General features: G+C 38.8%; 1 protein-coding gene across 28 annotated transcripts in view; it reads right to left on the reverse strand.

Moving 5' to 3' along the window:
* Nucleotides 1-24,870, reverse strand: part of Celf2 (CUGBP Elav-like family member 2) — an 860,969-nt gene that overhangs the window by 103,671 nt on the left and 732,428 nt on the right. For all 28 annotated transcript variants that reach the window (XM_060372818.1, XM_060372830.1, XM_060372809.1 and 25 more), the window contains one exon: nt 16,158-16,240. In XM_060372818.1, the coding sequence (XP_060228801.1) occupies nt 16,158-16,240 (83 nt within the window). The remainder of the gene's footprint in view (nt 1-16,157; nt 16,241-24,870) is intronic.

Genomic DNA, 24,870 nt, shown 5'->3' on the forward strand with positions numbered 1-24,870 from the left:
AGTTGTGAGAACACGGCGCCGTTCGTTGTCCCCTCTTCACCTGTACTTGATTGTGTTATCTCTGGCACACTATCAGCTGACCTTTCTGGGTTTCAGTTTCTTCATTATAAGTAGGGAGGTTAGTTACTATAAGCTCCTACAGCAGATGAACTATCATTAGATTTAGCCTACTTTATTTACTCCATATGTCTTTATTCCTCTGTTGACCCATATAAGAAACTGAAACAAAGAGAAACTTATTTTATTTAGCTGTAAGAGTCCCTGAGATTTTGACTCTTATTTTCTGCACTGATACTTACTTGTTATTAATGACCTATGAAGTTTTTACATTTGGACAGCTGTGACTAAAAATGACTTAACTCATTTCATGACAGAGATTCCTGAGCAAGTTATTCAGTGATACTGGTGAGCACTTTTTGGAGGAGCTGTGGTTATGGTTACCTTCTATCACACACACACACACACACACGCACGCACGCACGCGCACACACACACACACACACACACACACACACACACACACACCCCTAATCAAAATCCAGGGTAGAGTTTACACACCTACTTAAATGATAGCTTATAAATAATACGGCATAAATAAGATACTGGCAATAGATTAGAAACAGACAGGAGGCGCCAAGCATCAGTTAAATGATGGTTGTTTTCTATGTTAAATAATAAGCAGTCTAAGAAGTCTGAGGTTTTGCTTTCCATGGTCAAATACAGCCCTGAAACATTAAATGTAAATTTCCAGAAGTAACTTACAAGTTTTAAACACCATGCCAGTCTGAGCTTCAAGCTGAAATGTTGCTTAGTTCTTCCCCAAATATGAACCGTGCTTTTGTCTGACATACCAATACTATACTCTGTGCATTTAAAAGTATGTTTTCAAGAAAGAACTACACACAGGGTTCAAACTATGAGGTTTCAGGTCTAAACTGGGGATAGTGCAATCTATCTCCCATGGGTAAGTATGCTTTTACTTACAAGGTCACAGAGGATATTTTTCATGGATTTTTGTTATTTAAAATTTATTTATCAATTTAGTTCTCTTAATCTTAACAGACTTCTGGTTGCAAAGGCAACCAGAAACAACAACAACAACAAAAAAAAACTATCCATACTTTATTATTTATATATATTCAAATATAGGTAGGTAGTAAGTAGATAGGTAGGTAGGTAGATGGATAAACAAATACAGACAGACAGACTGCACTCTTGGTCTAGTTCTCAAGATATAGTAAACACAAATGCTATTACTTTTAAAAGTTTTTTGTTCTTTTTAATTTTATATGTATTGGTGTTCTGCTTTCAAGTATGTCTACACACTACATATGTGCAGTGCCTATGGAGGACAGAAGAGGGTGATGGATCATATCGCACCGTAGTTACAGATGGTTATATGCTGCAACATGTGACTACGGTCATGACAAGTCAGTGATGGTAATTGAACCTGGGTCCTCTGGAGGAGAAACCAGTACTCTTAAACTGTTAAGCCGTCTCTCCAGGCTCTAACTGAAACTTTTATTGATTGACTATTATTATTTTATTAAATTATTTAAATTTGGAAAGCCACTGAAAAACCGAAATCATGTACACAAACACAGAAGCAAGATTTGCTAGAAACATACTTATCCTATTTTGTAACTATTTCTCTGCTTTACAGCCAGAAAATAAAATAGGAAATGATAGAAATTTATTTACAAGTTCCCGACCCCTATGACTTGCTGACAATACTACTTCTGTACACTGATCATCAGAGGCCACTTTGTACAAAATGTCTCACATAGGTCCTTGGTATGTAGTTAAAAAGGCACTCTTCTGAAGAAACAATAGTACTGTGTTTGGGCAAGCTCATACACTTCTCAGCTCACAGAGTAGAATACACAACATGGCTGAAGCCACCGGGTTAAACTTCCAGGGATAAAGACGGGTTTCTTCTCTCTGAAATGTGACAGTACCATGGAAAGTGTGGGCCTAAAGGGGTGGCAAAAGTCATCTGCTTCTAAACATGACTGCTCCTTTAAATTCATACAAAAACAAGACCACAATGAACAGAAAGATTAATATCCCACGGATTCATCTCTTCATTCCAGCTTTCCTCTTGATGAAAACAGGATGCTTTAGTGGGACAAGAAGGCAGGCAGCAGGATGGAACAGGGAGAGCAGACAGGAGCACCTCTGCAGGCTGATTATGTGTAGCCAGTGTGGCAGTTGTGGGGTTCCCTGGCTGGGCGGGGGCTGTGATTAGTCTCATTACACTGTGTCTAAGGAATCTGCTGCCTGGTTGGTTCTGTTTCTCAGAGCCCTCACCTGTGGTGGAGCCTAGTTCCTTACTGGCAGGGGCAGTGGAGCAGCAGCAGCTTCTTCCATGGCTATGAAGAGTTCGCAGCACAAACCTAAGCTTCTTCATCAGTAAAACAGGGTACACCCAGCTGCTTTCTGAACTGCTCCAAATGTATTGAGCACAGAGGAGTGTGATGATGGCGGGTAGCTTGAAATTTGTAGCTGTTTTTCCATTTTAAGTCAATGTTCATTTTTTTTTTCCTGTTGCTTCAAGCTTAGAGGTTTTTGCTTAGTCTTTTAAAATAAGCCTCAGATCCTGTCATGTCTGCCCCCTTGGACAGAGAAGCACAGCAATGGGGAAGGGGATATAGTGCAGTCTCTATCTCAGTTGGATAGAGATAGGCCTTAGAATAAAGATGATGGGCTGGCAACAAACCCAGATAAAGAAAAGCCCCTTATAACATGAATCTCAATGGATGATGCTGGTAAAGCTATACTCCTCTGAAGAAAGGTGTTGCATTTATAATCATTGTTTTGTAAAGCTATTCCTTTTACGAGTAATTCTTCGATACTCAGATTCTTCTTAGAGAACCCTAAGATAGCAGCCTCATACTTGAGTTTTGAGCAAACTTCCTGCTTTGCCCACAGTGTTCTGTATGACCTATATGTGCTAAAGTATGGTTTCACAGCTGGGGCAGAGCTGAGCCACGTGCTCACATACAGAGGCCATAGCAGGATCCCCTGGAATGAGCACATGTGGAGATGTTTATATGACCTCTGGTCTCAAATGCTGGTGCCATCCTGCACAGCTAGAACCTGCAGAGCTGTCCTGATCCCACTGACAGCTCAGCAAACCATACTGAAAGCTGCAGCAGGATTAGGACTGAGAATCTGAACTTATTTTGTGATAGACCCCAAAGGAACTCCTAGACTCATGGCATGCTCTGTTGGTAGGAATGAGGACTATCATGCCAGATAGGGTCTATAACAGTAGGAAGCCCTTCAGTGACTTCATAATCCAGGCTTTCGGCCTTGAACCTAATTTCTTGTGAACCTAGTTACTAGTTGGGTAATCCAAACAGGATTCCCCCCTCCCCTTTGAGTCTTCCTTGTTTTTTCACCTTATTCATAGAGGCAGGATCTCTCACTGAACCCAGAGCTCGCTGTCCAGACTAGTCTAGCTAAACAGACTGCTCTTGGGATGCTGTCACCAACTGTCTCTGCTGGAATTGCATGCAGCCTGCCATGTCTAGCTGACATTTATGCAAGTGATAGGGATCTGAGCTCTAGTCCTCATGCTTGTATGGCAAGTGCTTTATCCACTAAGCCACCTCTCCAGCTTTGTAATGATGGTTTTTTATTACTGAGTGCTGTGTTGTTTCTCCAAGTCATGCTTTCCACTCTCCAAAACACTCTGCCTAATCCACTTACAGGGCACAGATACTAGAGTCTTAAAGACTGAACTGTCTCTAGTTGTCAGTGCTTTGCTAGAGGAGACAAGAGAAATTAATCTTTGGCACTTCAGTGTCCTCAAGTTTAACAAGGTAAATGCTATTGATATACCTCTGAAACATTTTTAGAAAGGATAACAACAACAACAACAACAAAAAACAACCCTATTTATAAACAGATGGCTCATTTTATCCCTGTTAACTGGGGACAAGAATCAAACAGATAAAAGGAGTCCACTAATAATTCTAAGACCTCATTAGGTAAAACACTTTTCCTAACTAACCTAACCAAAGGCTCCAAAGAAGGAATTGAGCCGATTTGACGGAGTCCATTCTCTTCTCCTTTTTTCTGCTCCTTGCTGGAAAATCTGAGTGCTAAGCTACTGGTAGGTTCTTAGAAGGGAAAGGAAAGCAGGTGCCTGGAGAATTACAAAGGAATTGTGAGATTCTGGGTGACCCAGATTTTTTTTTTTCAATGCAGTTTATTCAGGAACCTTGAACAATCATCTGACCCTGGGGAAAGCCAGCCCACAGCTTAAATAGCCTCTGGGTAGCCAACCCCAGCGTGCCACGTGGGCAATGCAGATAGGTCCACATACATGGAAGCAAGCCAGATCCTCAGCCTTAGCCAAATGTGGAGTTGTTCATGACAGAGAGCACTCACCATCGGGAAGGTGGAAGGCAGAAACCAGCTCCATCTTTAAGGCATAGCATTCCGCAGCTCTCTACAGTTCCCCCTTTTTGTTTTAGACGCATCAGGCAAGAGTAGAGGTCTGATCTCTGATATTAGAAATAAATTGGGACTTTGTACTGATGTTCATTTAGGTGTCATCCACCCAAAGAGCATCAGACCCGTCTGATACCTTTTTCTCAGAGGCGGGACCTGGGGCATCAACCCACATGCAATCAGACATGCTCTTCTCTGGGTCCAAAGCGGCTGACCCTGAGTGCAGTGCTTAGCCTCGCATCCTGAGCGTAACATTTTAGCTTTTTATGGTATCCAACCATGCTTGGGGAGAATGTCCTGCTTCAATGGCTGTAAAGGCCTGAATGATCATGGCTGCATTACGCTGTTGTGAGACTCTAATCTTGCACAACTAAAAGGAAGCTTGATGGTGTTCAATCAGAGGATTGACCTCATGCAGGAGCAAATTGATACCCTATGGCAAATCGCTCAACTTGGCTGTCAATGAAAATATGCTGGACTTTGAGTCACTAGCATATAACATGAGAATTTTTCCTGTGCTGCAAATCTGTCTAAACAATTGTCGAGCTATATTCTAGGTAATTGGACTGGAGAATTCGATACTACGATGGAGCAGCTGAGAGTGGCCATTGTCACAGTAAATTCTACCAGAGTGGACGCAGGACTAGCCACAGGATTATCATCATGGATTGCTGCAGCCATGAATCATCTGAAGGAATGGGCGGGCATGGGAGCGTTAGCAGGCCTTCTGGTGTTGGTCTCCTTGGTTTGACCCAGATTTTTCTACATGAAGTACTCTCTAAATACTAGCCTAAAATGGAAGGAAGTAAAGTCCCATAGACATAAACACTAAACAGGACGTGAGTACAGACAAAGCACATAAGGCGGAGGACAACTGAGTAAGACTGGAGAAACTTTTTTAAGAGACCAGAACCTTGGTTTTGCAGATGAAGAAGGAAGCAATTTCAAATGCTTTAAAGCATTTGCAGAAGAAGGGATGGCGGCAGGCGTATGTGTGTTGAGTCCTCATAGGAATCAATGATAGGAACAATGAGTAAGATAAAAGAATACCTGGCATACTGTCTTTTTTTGCAATCTCCTACACATACTGTTCACTGTTTTTCTTTTCGTATCAGTGATGTGACAGCAGTAATAGCATTTTAAAATACCGTGTTATTATGAAAACAATTTTAATAGTTTATGTCATAATACTAATGAGACTTCATAAGCACCTGCGTACAATGCCATTTACAGCAAAAGCAAGCAGTGAAATACACGAAGCTCTTTTCTGTTTACCTGCTTATGTCACCAATGACCTCTTTTGCACTAAGCAGACCTGACTGATGCCAGGCTCTTCCATTCTCTACTTCTTGGTGGATGAGGAAGAACTTTGGTGTTCTTAGAAGAACATTCTTCTCACTTACTCATGTCATACACTTTTATTTTGGGAGCCTCAAGGCTATGACATGTCCAGCCTGCTTCAACTGGGCATATGTCTTCTGAGCCGTGCCCAGTTCCCAATGAAGGATTAATGTTCTGCCACTGTCCAGATGATGAATTTTTATGGAATGACAGAATTTAGATGATTATCTGGCTTTATTTAAAGATTTTCATCTTTGACCTTGAAAGCCCTTTCTTTGCAATTCCATGCAGACCTTTACTCAAATTCATAGATACTTTCCTCTCTGATTTTCTTTTAAAGTTTTATCAACCTTTTGGAATCTAAGGTCTTAAAAATGAACTTAACATTTCAAGTTTACTCTTGAGCAATTGTGGAGAATGTTGATGTCTGAAATCTGTTATTTTATTGTGTAAGTATGCCATTCTCCTAAACAGTCATAAAACAATAATCAAATCATAGTTCTTTTCCAGGGAATTTTCGAATTCTCTCATAAAGCTCCATGAGAATACTATTATTTAGACATGTTTACTAAATAAAACAGAAACACCTTCTACAGAATGTTTTTGTTTTTTTTTTTTAATTTTTAAGATGGTGTAGCTGGATCTCTACTCTTATCCTGTGCTAGCATTTTTAACTTTTCATTACCAAGGAACGCTCAGTTAATTTCATCCTGTACATTTCCTTGTATTGAATAGGCCATGTTTGAAAAATATCTTGTTTTTCACTGTATTTAGTCAGAGCCATACACAATAACTGCCAGTCAAAGCTTCTGAGAGTTGATACACTGCTAGCCTAAAGCAAACATCCTGCTGTTCAGGCGGCACACAAAACTTTACAGTGGGTGGAATGAAATAATTCCCCATGTTCCTTAATTAATTAATTATTACATGTATGAATGAATTTCCTGCATGTTTATCTGTGTACTTTGTGTGTGTCTGGTGCCCACAGAGGTGAGAAGAGGGCATGGATTCCTCAGAGATGGAGCTACGGATAGTGCTGAGGATAGAAGGGTGTCCTCAGGAAGTGCAGTCAGTGCTCATAACTATGGGGTCATTTTTCTACCCTCCATGTCTTTATTAAAATAGTCTTCCCATATCTTACAGGAATAAGAAGATAAACGGTAGATTATTGAATCTGCTCAACTTAAGGTTTTATTTGCTATTCTCAAATAAGATTATTTTTAACTCTGGTATAGGATTTTGTATATTGATACAAAAATAAGTCTATTTTTAATACATTGGTAAATTTTAGTATATTGATATAAATTCAAGGTTATTTCCAATACTTTTAAACTGCTATTACAAACTGTTTAGGGTATTAGGTAATATGAATTCATTGCTAGTTAATTAACTCATAGTCATCTCAGACACTAGTCTAATTTATCCCAGGAATATACACCCTAGGTTTAACAGATAGGTGGGATTTTGTAGACAGATAGATTACATAAACTTTCATTACATAAAATTTCAAAAACTTCAGAGACCTACAGAATATGGCATTTAAACATGTCTTTATTATTTTAAAGATTCTTTGACAATGAGACAGGCTATCTCCTGGCAGCACCCTGCCTACCTTAAAGAAGATGATGAGCATCAAATAACCTCCATATGGAGATGGCTTCAAATGTTGCAAATGGGCCAGTCAGGTAAAAAAAATACCCTTGCTTCATGACAGACAGAATTCTGCCAAAAATGGGCAAGCTTAAATGCAGGACAAGTTGACTGCCGAACTCTGCCAAGACAGGGTAAGCAAGTCCCTGCTTCACATTTATGTCTGTCAAATATTCTGAGCCAGAAGGCTGAAGATGATGCACCGTTATAAAGTTATGGGTGACTGCTGAGGCAGCAAACTGTCTCTGTCAATATTTTATTTTTTGGAAGCTGCTAACATGCAACATGCACTTCCAGTAACTAACTTTATTCCTTCTCAGGTCTCTGGTGGGTTGAAGACCAAATAGTTACAGTTCCACAATTAAGATTAAGTTGTTTAGAGTTTAAGAAAATGTTTTCATACAGGTAATACCAATAAGGATAAAAGTTAATTTTGGTATAGAACTCTAAGCTTGTCAAGATAGGATAGATAATCAAATACTTTCTCCTAAGTTGCTAATATACATGGACTGGACGTTGCACATGTAAATTTTATTTAATAGTTTTCATAATTTTATAATTATTATTCTATTGAAAGAAAAGGAGCCTTTTATTGGACTTAAAGGGGGAAATGTTGGTATAATGTTCTTCTGGAATGTATACAATTTACCCTTGTTCATTCAAATGCTGATTTCTCTGCCCCACTATCTGGTTTCAATCTGTATATTGCATTGTCATGCTTATTCTAAGCATCATCTGTCTCAAGTTTGTGTAAACATGCCACCATTAGTTCTCTGTATTGTCAATAAAACAACCAGCCCCAATGCTGAGCAATAGAGAGAATAGGGTGGGACATCCTGATCCAGAGGGGTGGGGAGAAGGAAGCCAGGGGGAAGAGTAGGAGAGTGGAGATCAGCGGGCCAGGACTTGGAACCATAAGGAGGGTCTTGGAACCAGGAGCAAAGATGAACCGGACCTAAGATATGACTAAAAGCAAGTATAATGGGTGGTATCTGAATGGTAGGAAACTACGTGGGCTTGGGGGTATAGGATGGATTAACTATTGCCCAGCACTGTGCTCTAGGTTAATTAAATAATAATAATAATAATAATAATAATAATAATAATAATAATAATCAGATCTTCCCAGGTCTCAAGGATCTGGCTAGGACTACAAACTGGTGAAGTTTGACTACGGTGTCTTTCCATTGTATAATGGTTTTTTTTTCTTTCTTTTTCTTTTTCTCTAAAGCCGTGAGCTGGGAGTAACGTGGTCATAGCTGATTGAGCCCCACTTGGAGATGGGACTCTACACTCTCTACCTTGACCCCGATATCCCCCTCTGGTTTGACTCCTAGGGAGGTCCTGTATTGCCACCCCTTAAAAGACTCCTTTTTTAACCTTCAGTTACCTTAAAGAAAATCAAAGACCTTACTTTTTACTTAGCTTGCATTTTTGCAAGATGAAGTATTATATCAAAATAATAGCAACAAGCAGGACATGGCCTCTTTCAGGCAGGCAGTCCTGTGAAGCCAAATATTTAAATTCTGGTCAAATTTTGTGAATGAAAAACTACAGAAGGCAAACAAAAATGGATGCTCTGGTTTATATATCCCATAGAAAGTATACTTTCTGTGCTAGATGGCTGCCTAGAAGAGGTCATGCTTAGACCTAGAAGCTCCCAAGTAGAAACAATAACTTGTAAGGTATATATCTTTCCAGATTCCAGGAGTTTCACAGGCAACATGCCACTCACTCTCCAAGTCTGCTGTTAAGGTGAAAGACAAGTATTCTTAGTATTTAACAGCAGTTCTTAAATATTCTTTTATAATGTATGGTGCATCAGCCAAGACTCTCACTGACTCTTACTGAACTGTTATTGATTGAGGAGCTGAGACAGGTGACTATAGTGAAGCAATTAAGAACACATTGGACAGGTAAAACGAGAGCATAGGACTTTACGCTCTATGTTCCTGTATTTCCTTGACTCATCTCTTTATAGCTTTATAAAGATGTGCATTCCATACGTAGAACGAGCCAGATAACCATTCATATATATATCTATCCATTATATACCATTTATATATATATCCAGGACCTCCCTAGGAGTCAAACCAGAGGGGGATATCGGGGTCAAGGTAGAGAGTGTAGAGTCCCATCTCCAAGTGGGGCTCAATCAGCTATGACCATATATTTATGTTAGTATATATATATATATATTAACATAAATCTATATTTATCTTGTATTAGAATATTTACAATACAGGCAGAATTATATTTCTTTTCAAAGTCAAATTTGACTACTTTGGAAATACTGGAATAAATAAGATTAGTCTATTATTTATAAATTAAATTTCCTATAGCTACTTATTGGAAATTTACTTAGAGTAAACAATCATTTTCTTCTTGTTGATTCAGTTAAGAAGGGCAATGCTGATATTCTATATTCCCTAGCATCCAGAAAGCTACCTGGAAAGCAATAAAAATGTACTGTTTGTTGAATGAATGAACTCAAATTTTATATTATATATGACACACAATTTTGGAGATGCAAACCTACTTAAACAGATGCTTTGGATATTCTTTTCATAAATTTAAATAAAGAATATCTTAGAAGAAATTTCCTCAAGTTGGTCTAGGTAGGCATTAATTCATATAGCATGATTTATTTATTTTTTTGGGGGGCGTTCCATGACATGAGGAAGTAAGAGTTGAGAGATTTTATGACAAATAAAAATGAGAAAGGTAAAATAATAATCACGGCTCTGAAAACAAAGGCATTAAATACACATTAATAATTAGAGGTGCTTCAAAGAAAATGAGTGACTCAAAATACATTACAAGGGGAAATTTCAATTTGGTCCCTGGGAGAGCCCAGTTGTTCTGCAGAAAATAATAAACCCTAGCATTCCACTGATAATGACATGAAAACAATTCTATAGTTAGTTTAGTCAAATTCCACTTGGGAGGAAGGTGCCTACCCACAAGGGTAAATTATTCCTCCAGGGCAGCAAGGAAAGGGCCTCCATTCACATCATATGGGTGAACATACTTGTCCTAGGAGACCATTTTATTTTCAGCTTCTTCCTACTGTACCAGGATCATTTGTTTTTATAACCCAAATCTATATGTAGTCCTTGTTCACAGAGCACATGTTACTATAAAACATCTTTCACTATGCCTTCACTAAAATGGAGTGCTCTAAACAAATGTTCTCCTAGGGCAGTATCTCCTTAATACAAACTGCATTTAATAAAACAGGTAGTGATTCTAAAAAGGAAAGGATACGGCATATTCATAAAAAATGTCTGAAAGAAATTTGTGATTAATATTTCACAAGACACTTAGATTTCAGATTCCTCTTTGCTGTTTAAGTTTAAGAGCTTTTTCAAAATTGTATTCTCTGATATTACATCCTTTATTAAATTAATTTATACAGAGAATGCTCTGCTGATCTTGCTGTAGATTCCAATCTGAAGGTCTTACTGCCACAGAGAGTGTGTGTTAAGACCTTGCGCAAAGAGCCACAGTGTTATCACTTTCATGAGGATATTTGGCTCTAATATCTGATCACTGAAGAGGTCTCAGAAGTTTTTATGTGCCTCAGACTTATTACTTTTGTTTTTAATTGAACAAAATAAGTATATAATACAGAAGTATGTAATCCAGGTTGCCATCATAAGGATGTCCTCTCTGGACTACACAGCGGCAGATGCTGACGTCTCCTCTGGATGATGCTGTCCTGTTTGCCAGCTGTAGCTGTCTGAGAGGAGACTACTGCTCAGAGTGGCTGCACACACCTGAGGGGAAGCCCTGGGGAGGTTAAAGTTAAGGTTAAGCCTGGGCCGCACCATTTTTGCCTCAACAACAAAAAAGGATAGTTGTTGTGTGTGTTTGAAATTTTAATTTAATTATAATGTTTCTCGCCTTTCCTCCTTCTAACATTTCCCATATACCCCTCTCTGCTCTCCTTTACACTATCTTTTTTAAAAAATTATGATTTATATATTCTCTTTGTACATGGTGCTGGGGATTGACCCTAAAGCTAGAACTCTGTGGGTGGGCTATATTATATTCTTATCCCGAAAGGAGACACTCTTTAAACCTAGTGTGTCACATCTTCAGATTAGAGGCAACCAAAGTTTTTTCAAGAACATAAGTGGCATAGAAATAGAAAAAAATAATCAAATATTGCTGCAGGAAATGCAATGTCCCATTAAGTAACCTAGCCTGTGCACACAGGGATATAATACTCTCCTTCAGACTATAGGCATACTATTTACCTCAAGTGTGTGTGTGTGTGTGTGTGTGTGTGTGTGTGAGAGAGAGAGAGAGAGAGAGAGAGAGAGACAGACAGACACAGAGAGAGATTTCCATATTTTGTCAGAAGTAGAAAAGCCTAATGCATAGATCAAGTGTGCATTAACTGTCCACTGTCCTTCAGCTAGACCGAGAGGCCTCATCAAGATTGAGCCTTGCTATTTCTATAGTCCCTGGCATCCAGCAGTTGCTAGTAACTGCTTGTTAACCTCATGAAGTATTAGCAATAAACACTATGATTGATGATTGCTTAAGCATTAAGCAATCCCTTCTAGAATAGAGTTGATCATATGAAAAAAATGATTTGCAAACTTATTTCTTCCTCCCAATATGGACCTGCTGGATTAGCTCCCTTTGTTTCTACTAGTCTTTCTAGGGATTTGTATTGAACACGGAGATACAATATCTGGGGATTTTCTCAGTTACACATTTCTCAGAACAGGCTTAAAATATACACTTTGGGTTACCAAAAGGTCCAATTCTTCACCTCAGTCACACCCTACTTAATGAAAAGAAGGGTGCTTTAAAGTACAGTTGAAGAGCAGACATCACATGCCTCGACAGACATTTGGTCTTACTGGTTCCTTCCCTTCCTGTACTACTATTCAAGTTCTTTGCTTCTTTCAACATGGGAAAATAGTGCACAAGACTAAAAGGAAATCCTGATCATTAATCAGGTTCCACTGTACAATAAAAGTTCCTTAAGATACAAAACATGAACTGTACAAAAAAGAAAAAAAATGTACTATTTGATCTTGTTATGAATTGAAAGTTTTGGACACTTCAGAAAAAAGGCAGCAAATAATGGACTTTATCCACATGAAAGTGATTGCAACCAGAGAAGATCTGAAGTGTCAGAGGATGATATGCTTTCTTTGTCCCTTTTATTTTTATTCATAAAGGGATTGAAGACCTATGGTAAAGTGCAACATTAATTTCTTATAATTTTATAATATGAAGGCAACCAGTTAAAATAGTACTGCTACAACTTTAAATTACTGAACTCACTGGGTATTTAATGAGAGATTTAGCACAGCAGGGTTTCTGCTAAATTAAGTCTTGCCTTCACATCACAGTGGGAAAACAGGTGTATATTGGTTTAGAATTATGGAAATGTTGACTAATTCTAAGGCTTGTAATCAAACAGCAAGGTACCCTGTAATATTTTTTTCTTCAAGAATATGCATTAATCTTTGATGTCTGGTCCCATTTCTTACTGTCTACCAAAGGCTCACAACTGAAAGGCGACTAAGTACTTTCATGTTTTCCCTGCACCTCTTAAGGGTGATGTTTGTAAGACAAAGCTACAAAAAAAAAAAAAAAAAAAAGCAAGATGTGAGATTCTATCCCCATTGAACATTGTGAAAAGGCAAATGTAGCGAGTGTGTGTACTGTGAAAAGCTTTTAATCTTACTAATCATATCTGACTTCTCAAATTCTTGTTTAATCTGCTTCAAGTAACTGAGCCTATGAAGCTGAGATGGAAAAAGTATTCCACCAATTGTATTGTCCAATTCCCAGTATATTTATTTTAAAATTATAAAACTATTCTTTATCTTATGTGTACGGGTGTTTCCCTACATGTGTGTTTGTGTACCAGGTGCCTATTGCCGAAGGAGGCCAGAAGACTGTGTCAGATACCCTGGGAAAGCCACCACGCAGGTGTGCTCGGAGTCTCTAGCACCCGCGTCCTTTGGAATAGCAGGCAATGTTCTTAACTGATGGGCCATTTCTCTAGAACCTTCTCCAACTCCTAAATTAATTTAATTATAGGTTTCCAAAATCTTCACTCTTGAATTTTAGAAGAAAAGAACATGCAATATTTGAGAAACGTACAGAAGCACTTTTTGTTTGTAAGAATCAAATACAGTTGTCAGCACTTCTGTGCATTTCAATATATCTCATTCATATTCACCCCAGGTTTCTAGTAAATTGTACTAATCATTAAATATTACTGGCATGTAAATCGAAAAATACCATTAGCTTTATATTTTCTGTTCTGTGTCAATCCAAGGCCATAAAATGGGCAATAAAATATTGACTGATGGTCAGCTGTTATCAGCAAACTGGTTTTCTAGAAAACCCCTTTCCACAGGAAGACAGCACAGTGAAATCTAGCTTTCCAATCAAGGGGTGTAATCAAATGACCCAAATTATGTGCTACCTATACCTTATAAAAAGCAGTTTGTGACGAAAAATAATTTTTAATGTACCAAGATGGTTTTTGTGTGCTAATTATTGCAAAGCATTCATTTTTATGAGCAGGAACACAAAGTAGTCTGGATTAGAGTCTGGACATGAAAAAGTTAATTTTGTTCTATTTATGTCCAAGGCAGTAAATATTTGCCTATACTTTTCTAGAATTATATTGGAAAAATTTCACTTACATTAAGAATAAAGCTTGTATACTATTACTTTAAAAATTTTTAAGTTAATGATGAAAGATTTAATAAAAGTCAACTTACTAAAAATCACTTTGGAAGTTTTAGGAAGTAGTTTCACAGAAGGATCATTCTGTCACTAAACACTTGCTTTGCTATCCTTTGATTTGCTTAAATGAAGAAGAGAAAACTCCAAAGTGGTATGGCTGAATACCTGTGTTCATTAATTTATTACCCTTGGTAATTAAGAAGTTAATAGTCTGGCTAAGCGTGATGACACTTGTGCCTGTATTCCCAGTACTGACCCACAAGTTAGAGGTCAGCAAGGGCAGCAAGACCCTGTCTCAAAAATCTACCTCAAAAGAAACTTATATTTTGAAAATCTTTTGCTAAGCATCTTTCTTTTTATTTTTAAAATTAATTAATTTTTTTATTATTTACAATTTATTCACTTTGTTTCCGAGCTGTAGCCCTCTCCCTTGTCTTCTCCCAATCCCACTCTCCTCCCTCTTCTCCTCCCATGACCCTCCCTCAGTCCACTGATAGGAGAGGTCCTCCTCCCCTTCCATCTGACTCTACCCTGTCAGGTCTCATCATGGCTGGCTGCACCGTCTTTCTCTGTGGCCTGGTAAAGCTGCTCCCTTAATCACTTTACAGCCTAATTGCAACACGCTCCCTTCTCTCCTCCCAGTCCTACCATTATACTTCCCTTCCCCCATTGCCCACTCTGTTTCTCCTCAGAGAAAGGGAGGGTCCCCCATGGTACCAACACACCCTGGCACATCAAGCTGCAGTAGAACTAAGCACATCCTCTCCCACTGAGGCCAGACAAGTCAGTCCAGCTAGGGGAAAGGGATCCAAAGGCAGGCAACAGAGTCAGAGACCAGTCCCTACTCCAATTGTTAGGAACCCATATGTTGACCAAGCTGCACATCTGCTACATATGTGTAGGAAGCCTAGGTCTAGCTGTAGCCAAGCATCTTTCTACTACAGATGTTGTAAGTTTTTCAGTGAGCCTAAGCTTGAATTGCAAAAATTCTATCTTTTGGGGAAGCAGGAGGCTAAAATACTTAAGTGTGCCCATCTCAGTGTTCACATACTATACATGGTTTGTATACTTGTACAGGTATAGACAATAACCAAACATGGAAATTATAGCCTGAAACATCAGGAACATTTTATGCTTTTTTTTTCTTCTTACCAAAACAGACTTTAAAACATCATGGCACTTGGAGCATTTACCACAAGCCCTTTATTATAAGTAACACATATCATGATGTTAGTAAATTAACTTACCACTGACATTTAGGTAAATGAAGAAAATATACCAAATCAACAGTAAAGGACAATTTCTGCGGCCATGCAATACATAAAAGTCTCACAAAAATCTGATAAAACCTGATGAACATGTCATATGCAACATCAGTTCATTTCTAATGAATTAACCACTCATCAGCTATGATGAGGAAGGGGTGTGAAAACAAACACCGCAGGCTTTCTATGTTGTGTTCTTCACCAGCACGAAGGCGCAAGTTTGGCGTCAGAACACTGATTTTGTTAACCACCACTGACTGTTTAGAAGTCATTAGGAGCTTTAATATTATGTCTATACAGAGCACATTTTGTCCTTTCAAATGAAAATCTAAAGACTAAAATTGAAATGGGGATCCTGGAGAGTAAAAGCTTTTCCTTTTCCATTTGCTTCACGTGGGCGTGTGGGTGACCCCCGCCTTCAAAATCTTAACCCACCCAATACTCTTTGGCAGCTGCTGTACCAGCAGGGTCGCTCTGATTGTCTAGCCAGGGTATATGCTATTTGAGAGTTCTTCCCATTAGTGTTAATGCCAGCCTTTCTTTGTGGGCTGGCCAGCTAGTCTGGCTACTGCAGGGAACAGAGGGGTCAGCATGTACTCCTCAAAAGACCAAAGCCGTTTTTGGCACTAAGAACTCATAACTAGAACCTTTAGTTGAAAGGACCATTTTCAAGCAATAAAGTGATTTTGGTACAAAAGTAAACCGACTCACCCCAGGTAAAGTTTTAATATTGTGCAGTGCATTCTGGGCCTCAAGTGCAGCTTTTCTTGTATAAAATGTTACGAAACAACAACCTACAGAGAGAAATGAAAAGGTTTTAGAAATTTCTTTGAAGGCTTTGCTTAGATATAATGGAGACTGTAGTGAACAAATAATCTACTTAAAAGGATGCACAATTTAAAAATAATAAAGCACATGAGAGCAGTAATAACAACATCTCAAGCATTTACACGGCGCCTTTCATCCTAAATCACATTTATTAGCTTTTCTTGCACTGGAGATCAATTCATATCTCTCCGTGCTAACTACCTGGGATACAACTGTTTAGAAATGAAGGTAGGAGGTAGAAGAGGGAGGGCAAAGTGTTAATGGGACTTGGACCATAGCAACTACAGTAAAGAGAAGTACTTAACCACAGTAACATTAGCATAAACTTATATATAATTTTCTTAGAGTATCTCTAGAATGTCACACTTATAAAATACTTTGTAAGCGTAAAGGGTTAGAAAGTAGACAGATAAGAAGATAGGAAGGTTCTTAAAAGCTGTGATAGTGCCTTATTCTTTTATCTCTACCGTGGAGTGCATAAAGTCAAGATCTGTGCATAGGACCACTCGGTCCTTGCTTGTTAAAAATGATTAGCTAATTGATTTAAACCATTTTAAAATTAACTTGACTGGGCCATGCTAGTGCACACCTTTAATCCCAGCACTTAGGAGGCAGAGGCAGATGATCTCTGAGTTTGAGGACAGACTGGTCTATAAAATAGTACCAGGATAGCCACGGAGATATTTGAAAACAAACAAACAAAAACAAAACCACCACCACTAACAACAAAAACACTTGCAATATGAATGGGTATGTACCCAAACAGCTGTAAGCCGACTCTAGCCCATGCAATAAATAATGGCTGTGGCACAATCTGGGTTTCTCATTTCTAAGAGCTGATAGAAACTCAGAACAAAAATACCCCCAATGCAGGCCAGCAGATACCTCTTTTAAATCAATATTCTCTACCATTCTCTGATCTGAAATAAACTAAAGGTTTGCCTGTCACTTTCACCAATTTATAAAGATACTAGTTAACATCAATATACAATTTCTCAGCATATTCAGCTTGGGAAGAAGTAACATAAAAAAATTATAAATTGCCAGCTAAGGTGAGACCCTGTCTTACAACAAAACAAAACCCCAAATAAACAAACAAAACGCTCCCCAAAAACCCCTTTACAAAATTATTTAATTAATTAGTTAATTATATGCTCAGGCCACAGCCATGAGGGACAACTTGCAGGAATTAATTCTCTTTTTACCACATGGATCCCAGAGAAAAGTAAACTCAGGTGGTCAGGTTTAGTTGCTTGTACCTTACCATCTTGTTTCCCCCACTTTACATATTTAAAGAAAAAAAAACCCTATTTTTGATCTGGGTTGTCTAGTAAGTTTAAGACTGTTACAACCCAGAAATGAACTTTTAGCCTTGATTTCATAGCCATGTCTCCCTGCAGCTTTCTCTGGAAGAGAAAATTAAGAAGTTGTCTATGCTGGGGTGTAATGGCATTCTCTCTCTTTGTAATTTTGGCCCCAACTGGTACCTGGTCTCTCCATGGTCCCTTCCATATTTGCTATGCTGTACTGAATTATGGGAAGTGAAACTTCCTACCACTCCTAAAAGGTTATAAAGGTGAGGCTTTTCCTTTGTTCTGGGGATTGGTCTGAAACTTCTCAAGGCCTCTGATCTGGAGTTTAGAGCTGATCTCTGAGGGGCTCCTCTGGCCTCTCCCCACGACTCCTCTTGTGGTCTTTCTCTCTTGCTTTCTCTCCCTATCTCATTTACATCCTCAATGAAGTTCCTCTCCAGACTCTAGTGGAAAGATTCACCTTTCTTTTCTTTCCCTCTAAATTCCCATCACATTTAGGTATATCCATATATTGCATTGTTACCCTACTACCTCCATGCCTAATGATGGCTTTGGGGTCCTTACATTATAATAACCCACACTGAAGGTCTTTGTGGGCTAATTGCAAGGTTCCAGGCCAGTCAGCCAGCCAACCAACCTACTAACCCCAAACAAACAAACAAACAAACAAACACACACCCTTTTCTCCCCCACAAAAAACATCCCCAAACAAAGTTCATGGTTAAAAATAAAAATTTAGGTCAAGAATATACATATTAGTCTAGAGACTGGAGAAATGAGGGGATTAGAAAGGGGATTAAAATTTAAGAACTAAGCAGAAACAGCATCAAACACAAAATATAAAATAGAGGCCACTTGAAGAGTCCTGATACAATGCAGTTATCTCAAGATTAAAGAAACTCTATCACTTTGGACATCCAAACACAATCCCTGCCACTCTACTCCCTGGGAGGCACTGAGGTTCATGAATCCCATTTGCCAATCTTGAGGAAGGAGGTATGTAAGTGTCCTAGCTATTTTCAGTGTGAATTTGGCTGATGCCTCCATCTTGAAAATACTTCTTTTGGTGAACAGAAGGTAGGTGGGTTGTGTTTTTCCTTTTTAAACTGTTTTTCAGAAAGTTTGAAGTTAGCATTTGAGCAGTTGTGGGAAAGTAGGTGAAGAGAATAAAGGAATGAATGAAGGTGAGTGATGTACAGAAGAGAAAAAGGCAAGCCATCTCAAATCTCCCAATCTTTCTAAGGTTACCTAGGGTCCACCTACTCTACTTGAGCAATCACTATGGTGAAATCAGGGCCAGATCACTATACATCCTTTCAAATTTATACAGTTTATTAACTCTTTTACTGTATACTCATTTAAACAGAGAGTCTTTAGGATTATATCAAGATAGGCTCTGGTTTCACTCTAACACCAGAAAAGGTCCTGAAGACTCAAGTAGCATACTTCTTTTGCTACTTGATCATTTGCTGAACCCAGTAGCTCAGCTCCAGCAATGCTGTCTTAGCAAACAAATTTGGAGCTTTTTATGTAAATTCAAAAAGTCATTCTACCTCCCAGTGGATAGAGGTTCATTAACGGGCCTGACTACACTCCTGTCCTTAATCACAGCCTCAGTTGAGCAGACTATCATGATTAAATCTTAGCAATGTGGGAGAGCTGCAGGACAGACAATAAAACTAGGAATATTATCCCGTATTTTCTTTTGGTTTCTTGGATTAGATCTCTATATCATAGTTCCTTTTTCATTAACTTTAAATCAGTGAAGAAAAACTTGCCAAAAACTTTTTAAAAATTAAAAACTTTTGCCATTTTTTGTGTTAGAAGTTATTTCACACACGAAGATGACTGTCTTACAATCTGAAGAGCAGATACGGACATTCACATTTGAGGAGTTGCCATAGATGCAGCATTCAGGGGGGTGGAGCATTGGTCCTTCCCAATGGAACTTTGGTTTGCATACTTTCAGAATTAGGATCTATTTAAAGATTGTGTTTTGAGTACTCTTATAGTTTACTACAGATATTTAACCTACTCATGATTATTTACTTAAAATCTTAGATTAATTTATCAATTGAGAATATCTCTAAAAAGGAAAACATTTTCTCTTGATTTTTAAAAAATAATTATGGCAAAAGGCAAGGAAAAAGTCTAGATTTCAGATAACCCTTGAAGGCTTAAACAAGCATAAAATTGTCTTTCTTGCTGTCCCTAACTATAACTACAGCTGTTAATGGAACCAACCACCTGCTCTTAGATTTTCCCACACCAGCTGTAACTCAGGTCTGAGATGTGCTGAATTCATTTCGAGGTCAGATGTAACACCATATGGCCCAGCCACCAGATTCAGGGGACAAGCCTCCCTCCTTCTGCTTCAATACCAGTTTTTCAAGGTGGGTGGTTAAACACTTAAAATACCCAGATGATTTTATATGGTCAGTGGCTGTAACACACATCAGAGGGGCTAGCCCTCTTGTGGCATGTTCATTCCTGGGACTACTCTTTCATGGGGTTTCAAGAAAAGCCTTCTATTCCTCCACTCTTTCCTATGATTCCCCGCTCTCTGTCCAAAGTTTGGCTGTGAGTCTTAGCATCTGCTTTGATCCCCTGATGGGTGGAGTCTTTCAGAGGACATTTATGGTAGGCTCCCATCCTGTTCTCTCTCTTCAACTGCTTCTGGTGTCTATTCTATTTGCCCTTGTGAATGAGAATTAAGCATCTGACCTAGGGTCCTCCTTGTTATTTTGCTTCTTTAGGTTTGTGGATTGTAATATGGTTATCCTGTATTATATGGCTAATATCCACTTATAAGTGAGTATATATCATGTGTGTCTTTCTGTTTGTGGGTTACCTCACTCAGGATATCTTTTCTAGTTCCATTCATTTGCCTGTAGATTTCATGATTTCCTTGTTTTTAATAGCTGAGTAGTATTCCATTGTGTAAATGTACCACTATTTCTGTATCCATTCTTCGGTTGAAGACATGTAGGTTATTTCCAGATTCTGGCTATTATGAATAAAGCTGCTATGAACATGGCGGAGCCAATGTCCTTGTTGTTTGATGGAGCACCTTTTGGGTATATGCCCTGGCCAGACCAGATAGGAGCTCCATAAGACCAACAGAGCCAACAGTCTGGGCCCATGGGGACCTGAAAAGACTGATGCACCGACCAAGGACATGCATGAAGACGACCTAGAACCCCTGCTCAGTTGTAGCTGACAGTCAGCTCAGTCTCCCTGTGGGTTCCCAAGTAAGGGGAGCAGGAGCTGTCTCTGTCATGGACTCTATTGCCTGCTCTTTAATACCCGTGGTGGTGGTGGGGGCCTTATCAGGCCACAGAGGATGCAAATAGTCCTAATGGAACTTGACAGACTGGGGTCAGATGGTAGGAGAAGAGGGCTCCCTGTTGCTGAAAAATAGGGGAGGGGAATAAGGGGGAAGAGGGAGGGAGAATGGGATTGGAAGGAGACAAGGTAGGGGCTACAAGTGAATAAACTATAAAAAAAATAATTTTAAATTAAAGAAAAAAAGAAAAGTTTTGCTCCCCTTTAAAAAAGAGCACTGAGTATCCCCCGACTCGCAGGATCGCCAGCAGTGGATACAGTTTGAGTCATGTGCTTCAACAAGTCCCCACCCTTCTATTTCTGCTTTATGTTGTTGTTTTCTTTTTTAAATTTTAGTTATTATATATACAGTGTTCTGCCTACATGTAACACCTGCAGAAGAGGGCACCAAACCTTATTATAGATGGTTGTGAGCCTCCATGTGGTTGCTGGGAATTGAACTCAGGACCTTTGGAAGAGCAGCCAGTGCTCTTAACCTCTGAGCCATCTCCCCAGCCCTGTTGTTTTCTTGATGCTTCATATTTTTCTCATTTGCTCACTTGATACTGTCTAATGAGCACTTACATTTCATAATTTATCTCACAGTTATCACTCATTCAGGAATTTCTGCCAGTGACAGCATCCAAGTCTGTCCTTTTAGCAAAGCTCAGATGTAGAAAAGATAAACAGAGCTACCTTACAGTAGCTCTGTTTCAACAACACCAAAAACTCTGTGAGTTAATAAAAGTCACAACAGGAAAAACACCAATCACGCTTCATATGTCCATTTATTAACCCTCCCTAGCATCCTTCATCAGGGCTTTGACATTCTCAAGAACCAGTTCCATGGTAAATTTCGAGGGGTGATGCCACAACCCAATATCTTAGTGTCTGTGGCAAATCTAATATCTTCATTACCGATGGCCCTCTTCTGATGATGCTGTATACATCTAGGGCATGTATGTGAGAGCATGTGCACACGTGTGTGTTAGCATTCTGAGGTCTTTTCTCACAGACCACTAGCAACTCACTAAGAATCCATTCTGCTGTTAAAATTTTAAAATTCTATCAACCTATCAGAGCATGCAGGAAGGGAACATAGCAAGGAAAGAGATATGGAGTTACACACTATCCGAAGGCACCCCGTGTGCAGCGTCAAGAACACCTCTGGGGGTCAGGAGACAGCAAGGCAATCCTGGCTACTGAAGGACACTGAGAAACACAGAAAACCCACCAATTTCCATCGTCACACCTGCCATTCCATCTACCTTCTCACAGTACTGGCAGGTGCACTTGGAACCTTTCACTGCCCATACTCCCAGAAGTGGGTAAGTCTAGCAAAATTAGAGGGCTCTGCTTGGTAACATACTCTGTAATAACTATTTTAACTATGAGACTTAACTATGCCATCATGTGTCAGAAGTTGAGAGTGGTCATTTCCAGACAAGCCCAGAACCACATAGTCTAAATAGGGTAGTCAGTATCTATTATATTTTCAGCAACAGTTTCTGCTGTCATAAAGAGTTCCCTTAGGCATTTTCCCATCTTAATTGGTGAATAACTTGAACCACTGTTAAGGTTTCTTTCTGTTTCCAAAGATAAAGACCCTAATAGACTGGCCAAAGGAATTGTGCGGACACACACACATACACACACGCTTAAAAAAAACATAAAGAAAACACTCAATTTTACTGAAAGACTTTAATTTTAAATTATCAAGTACATTTATTCTTAAAAAAAAAAAAAACAAACCATCTGGGTTATTGCACATCTTTTCAGACCACAGATGTTTCTCTAGAAAATCTGTGCTTGGGACTTCTTGGTAATAATAGCCAGAGGGTGGAGAAGCACTGCTCGTGTAGAGAGAACCAGTTTATATCCTGGCTCGCCCTGATTCAGGCAGCAGACATATTCTTCAGTGTGAAAGGTAGTATCAACCCAGCTCAAGAGGATACTAACAGATTAGAATGAAAAATTAATTCTGCCCTTAAGGAGAGTGACAACAAACTTGTTAAAGAAATGTCACCTGAGACTTCTAAACCTAGTGCATTGGAGAGGTTACCACTGTGAGCTGATGCTCTCGAGGTGCCATTTAATTTTAGAAGCCCCATTTCTTTAAACCCTTGACTCCAAAATATGGACAATAAATATTTTTTAAATTACATTTGTGTCTGTATTTAAATAATCCAAGTACAAAGACAGTAGGTCAATGACTTGGATTGTTTTAAATTACTGAAATAGTAACTTATTAGGGACAGGAAAAAAAATCTCAGGTCACATGCTACCAACATCCATTCTCAGTGGCTGGAGCCAGTCCCATGTGCTGCTGGTATCAAGGACACAGGCCTCATAAGATTTTCTGCACTCACCAGCCTGGTCCAAAGACAACCCCCCCGCCTCCCATAGTAAAGTGCTCCTTAAATGGAAAAAAATTGTCTATTTACAATATCCATATTCTTAAACAAATACTTTAATATGGAAATTTATGTTACCTTTTTAAAACTATAGATAACCATCCAACTTGAGGACTGAGAAAGGGAAAATAATTTTCTGTGTCTAAAGTTGTTTTGAAAACAAATATTTCAGATTTGAAAATTACAGCTTGGTATCTACCATAAATGACCTCAAGAGGTTTATCCATGTTTCCAAGGTTAGTCAACATCGTAATCACAGGAAATCTACTTTGCTTTTTAAATCGAAGCACCTGCATGTTTAAAAGCAGTTACAGAATGACCGTTTAATGCTAATGCCCACACCTGTGTCTGTCCCTCCACCCACCACCAAATAGTCCTGGCAGGTAAAGTCAAGTTATACCGGAATTCCAGATTTCAATAGTTACCATGCAAACTAAAACTTTCTTTATAAGCCACCTTTGAATTCTATGTGGCTGTGAGGTCAAGGGAGCAAAGAAGGCTTGGAAGGTTAAATCAGGAAGCCTGATATGTTTTCTTACTATAAATGAAGTGGTTTTTTTTTTTTTTTAATTCACATTTATGAGCAAATCAGGTGACTGCTTTACTGAAGCAGGATTTCAACTGGATCTTGCATGCAACCTAGTATAAGCCTGAAGAGGACATGCTCTGCATACTCAGTTTCTTCTATGATCTATTTTATCTCCAAATTCTAGCTACTACGTAGATAATATATTTTTTAAAGAGGCAAAGGTTGTGATCTAGGTGGTTAATTTTATGCTCACTGCATCTCCCACACATTGTAGTTACCTATCAATTTCTGGCTTTGCCCTTACCAAGACCGTCTATTTTTCATTTCCTACAAAGCAGTTGAAGATTTTAATAACCCTTCCCCCAAAAAAATCCTGATTAAATTTTAAAAGCAATGTTAGGGTTGATCTTAAACAAAAATCAAACAAGAAACAAACAAAAAACTCAAACAACAATAACAACAACAAAATACCAAAAACTAAAAACCAAAACCAAGTGTGTTGCTCAATGGTGTGGGATATAACTATACCTCTACCGTTTCAAGGTGAAAAACAAGAACAAACTGTCATTCTTAGAAAGTGCAGAGATGCTTCAGGAACCTCTGAGGTACTCTGGAGAGTTAAAACCAACCCTTCCCACAGCCAAATCTACACACCAGGAAGACCTGCTCTTACCAATGAAAACACATCAGATGCACTGTTACTAACTTGTGACCTTGGTAGTTAGGTGCCCTGTGTGTTCATTTTACTGATTCTACCAGCAGTGGAGGAGGGTTCCCCTTTCTCCACAACCTCTCCAGCATGTGTTGTCACTTGAGTTTTTCATCTTAGCCATTCTGATGGGTGTCAGGTGAAATCTCAGGGTCATTTTGATTTCCCTCTCTCTGATGGCTAAGGACGTTGAGCATCTCTTTAAGTGTTTCTTTGCCATTCTGTATTACTCTACTGAGAATTCTCTGTTTAGCTCTGTACCCCATTTTTTAATCAGATTGTTTGATTTGTTGCTGTTTAACTTCTT

The sequence above is a fragment of the Meriones unguiculatus genome, chromosome 19 (assembly GCF_030254825.1).
Source record: "Meriones unguiculatus strain TT.TT164.6M chromosome 19, Bangor_MerUng_6.1, whole genome shotgun sequence".
NCBI lineage: Eukaryota > Metazoa > Chordata > Mammalia > Rodentia > Muridae > Meriones > Meriones unguiculatus.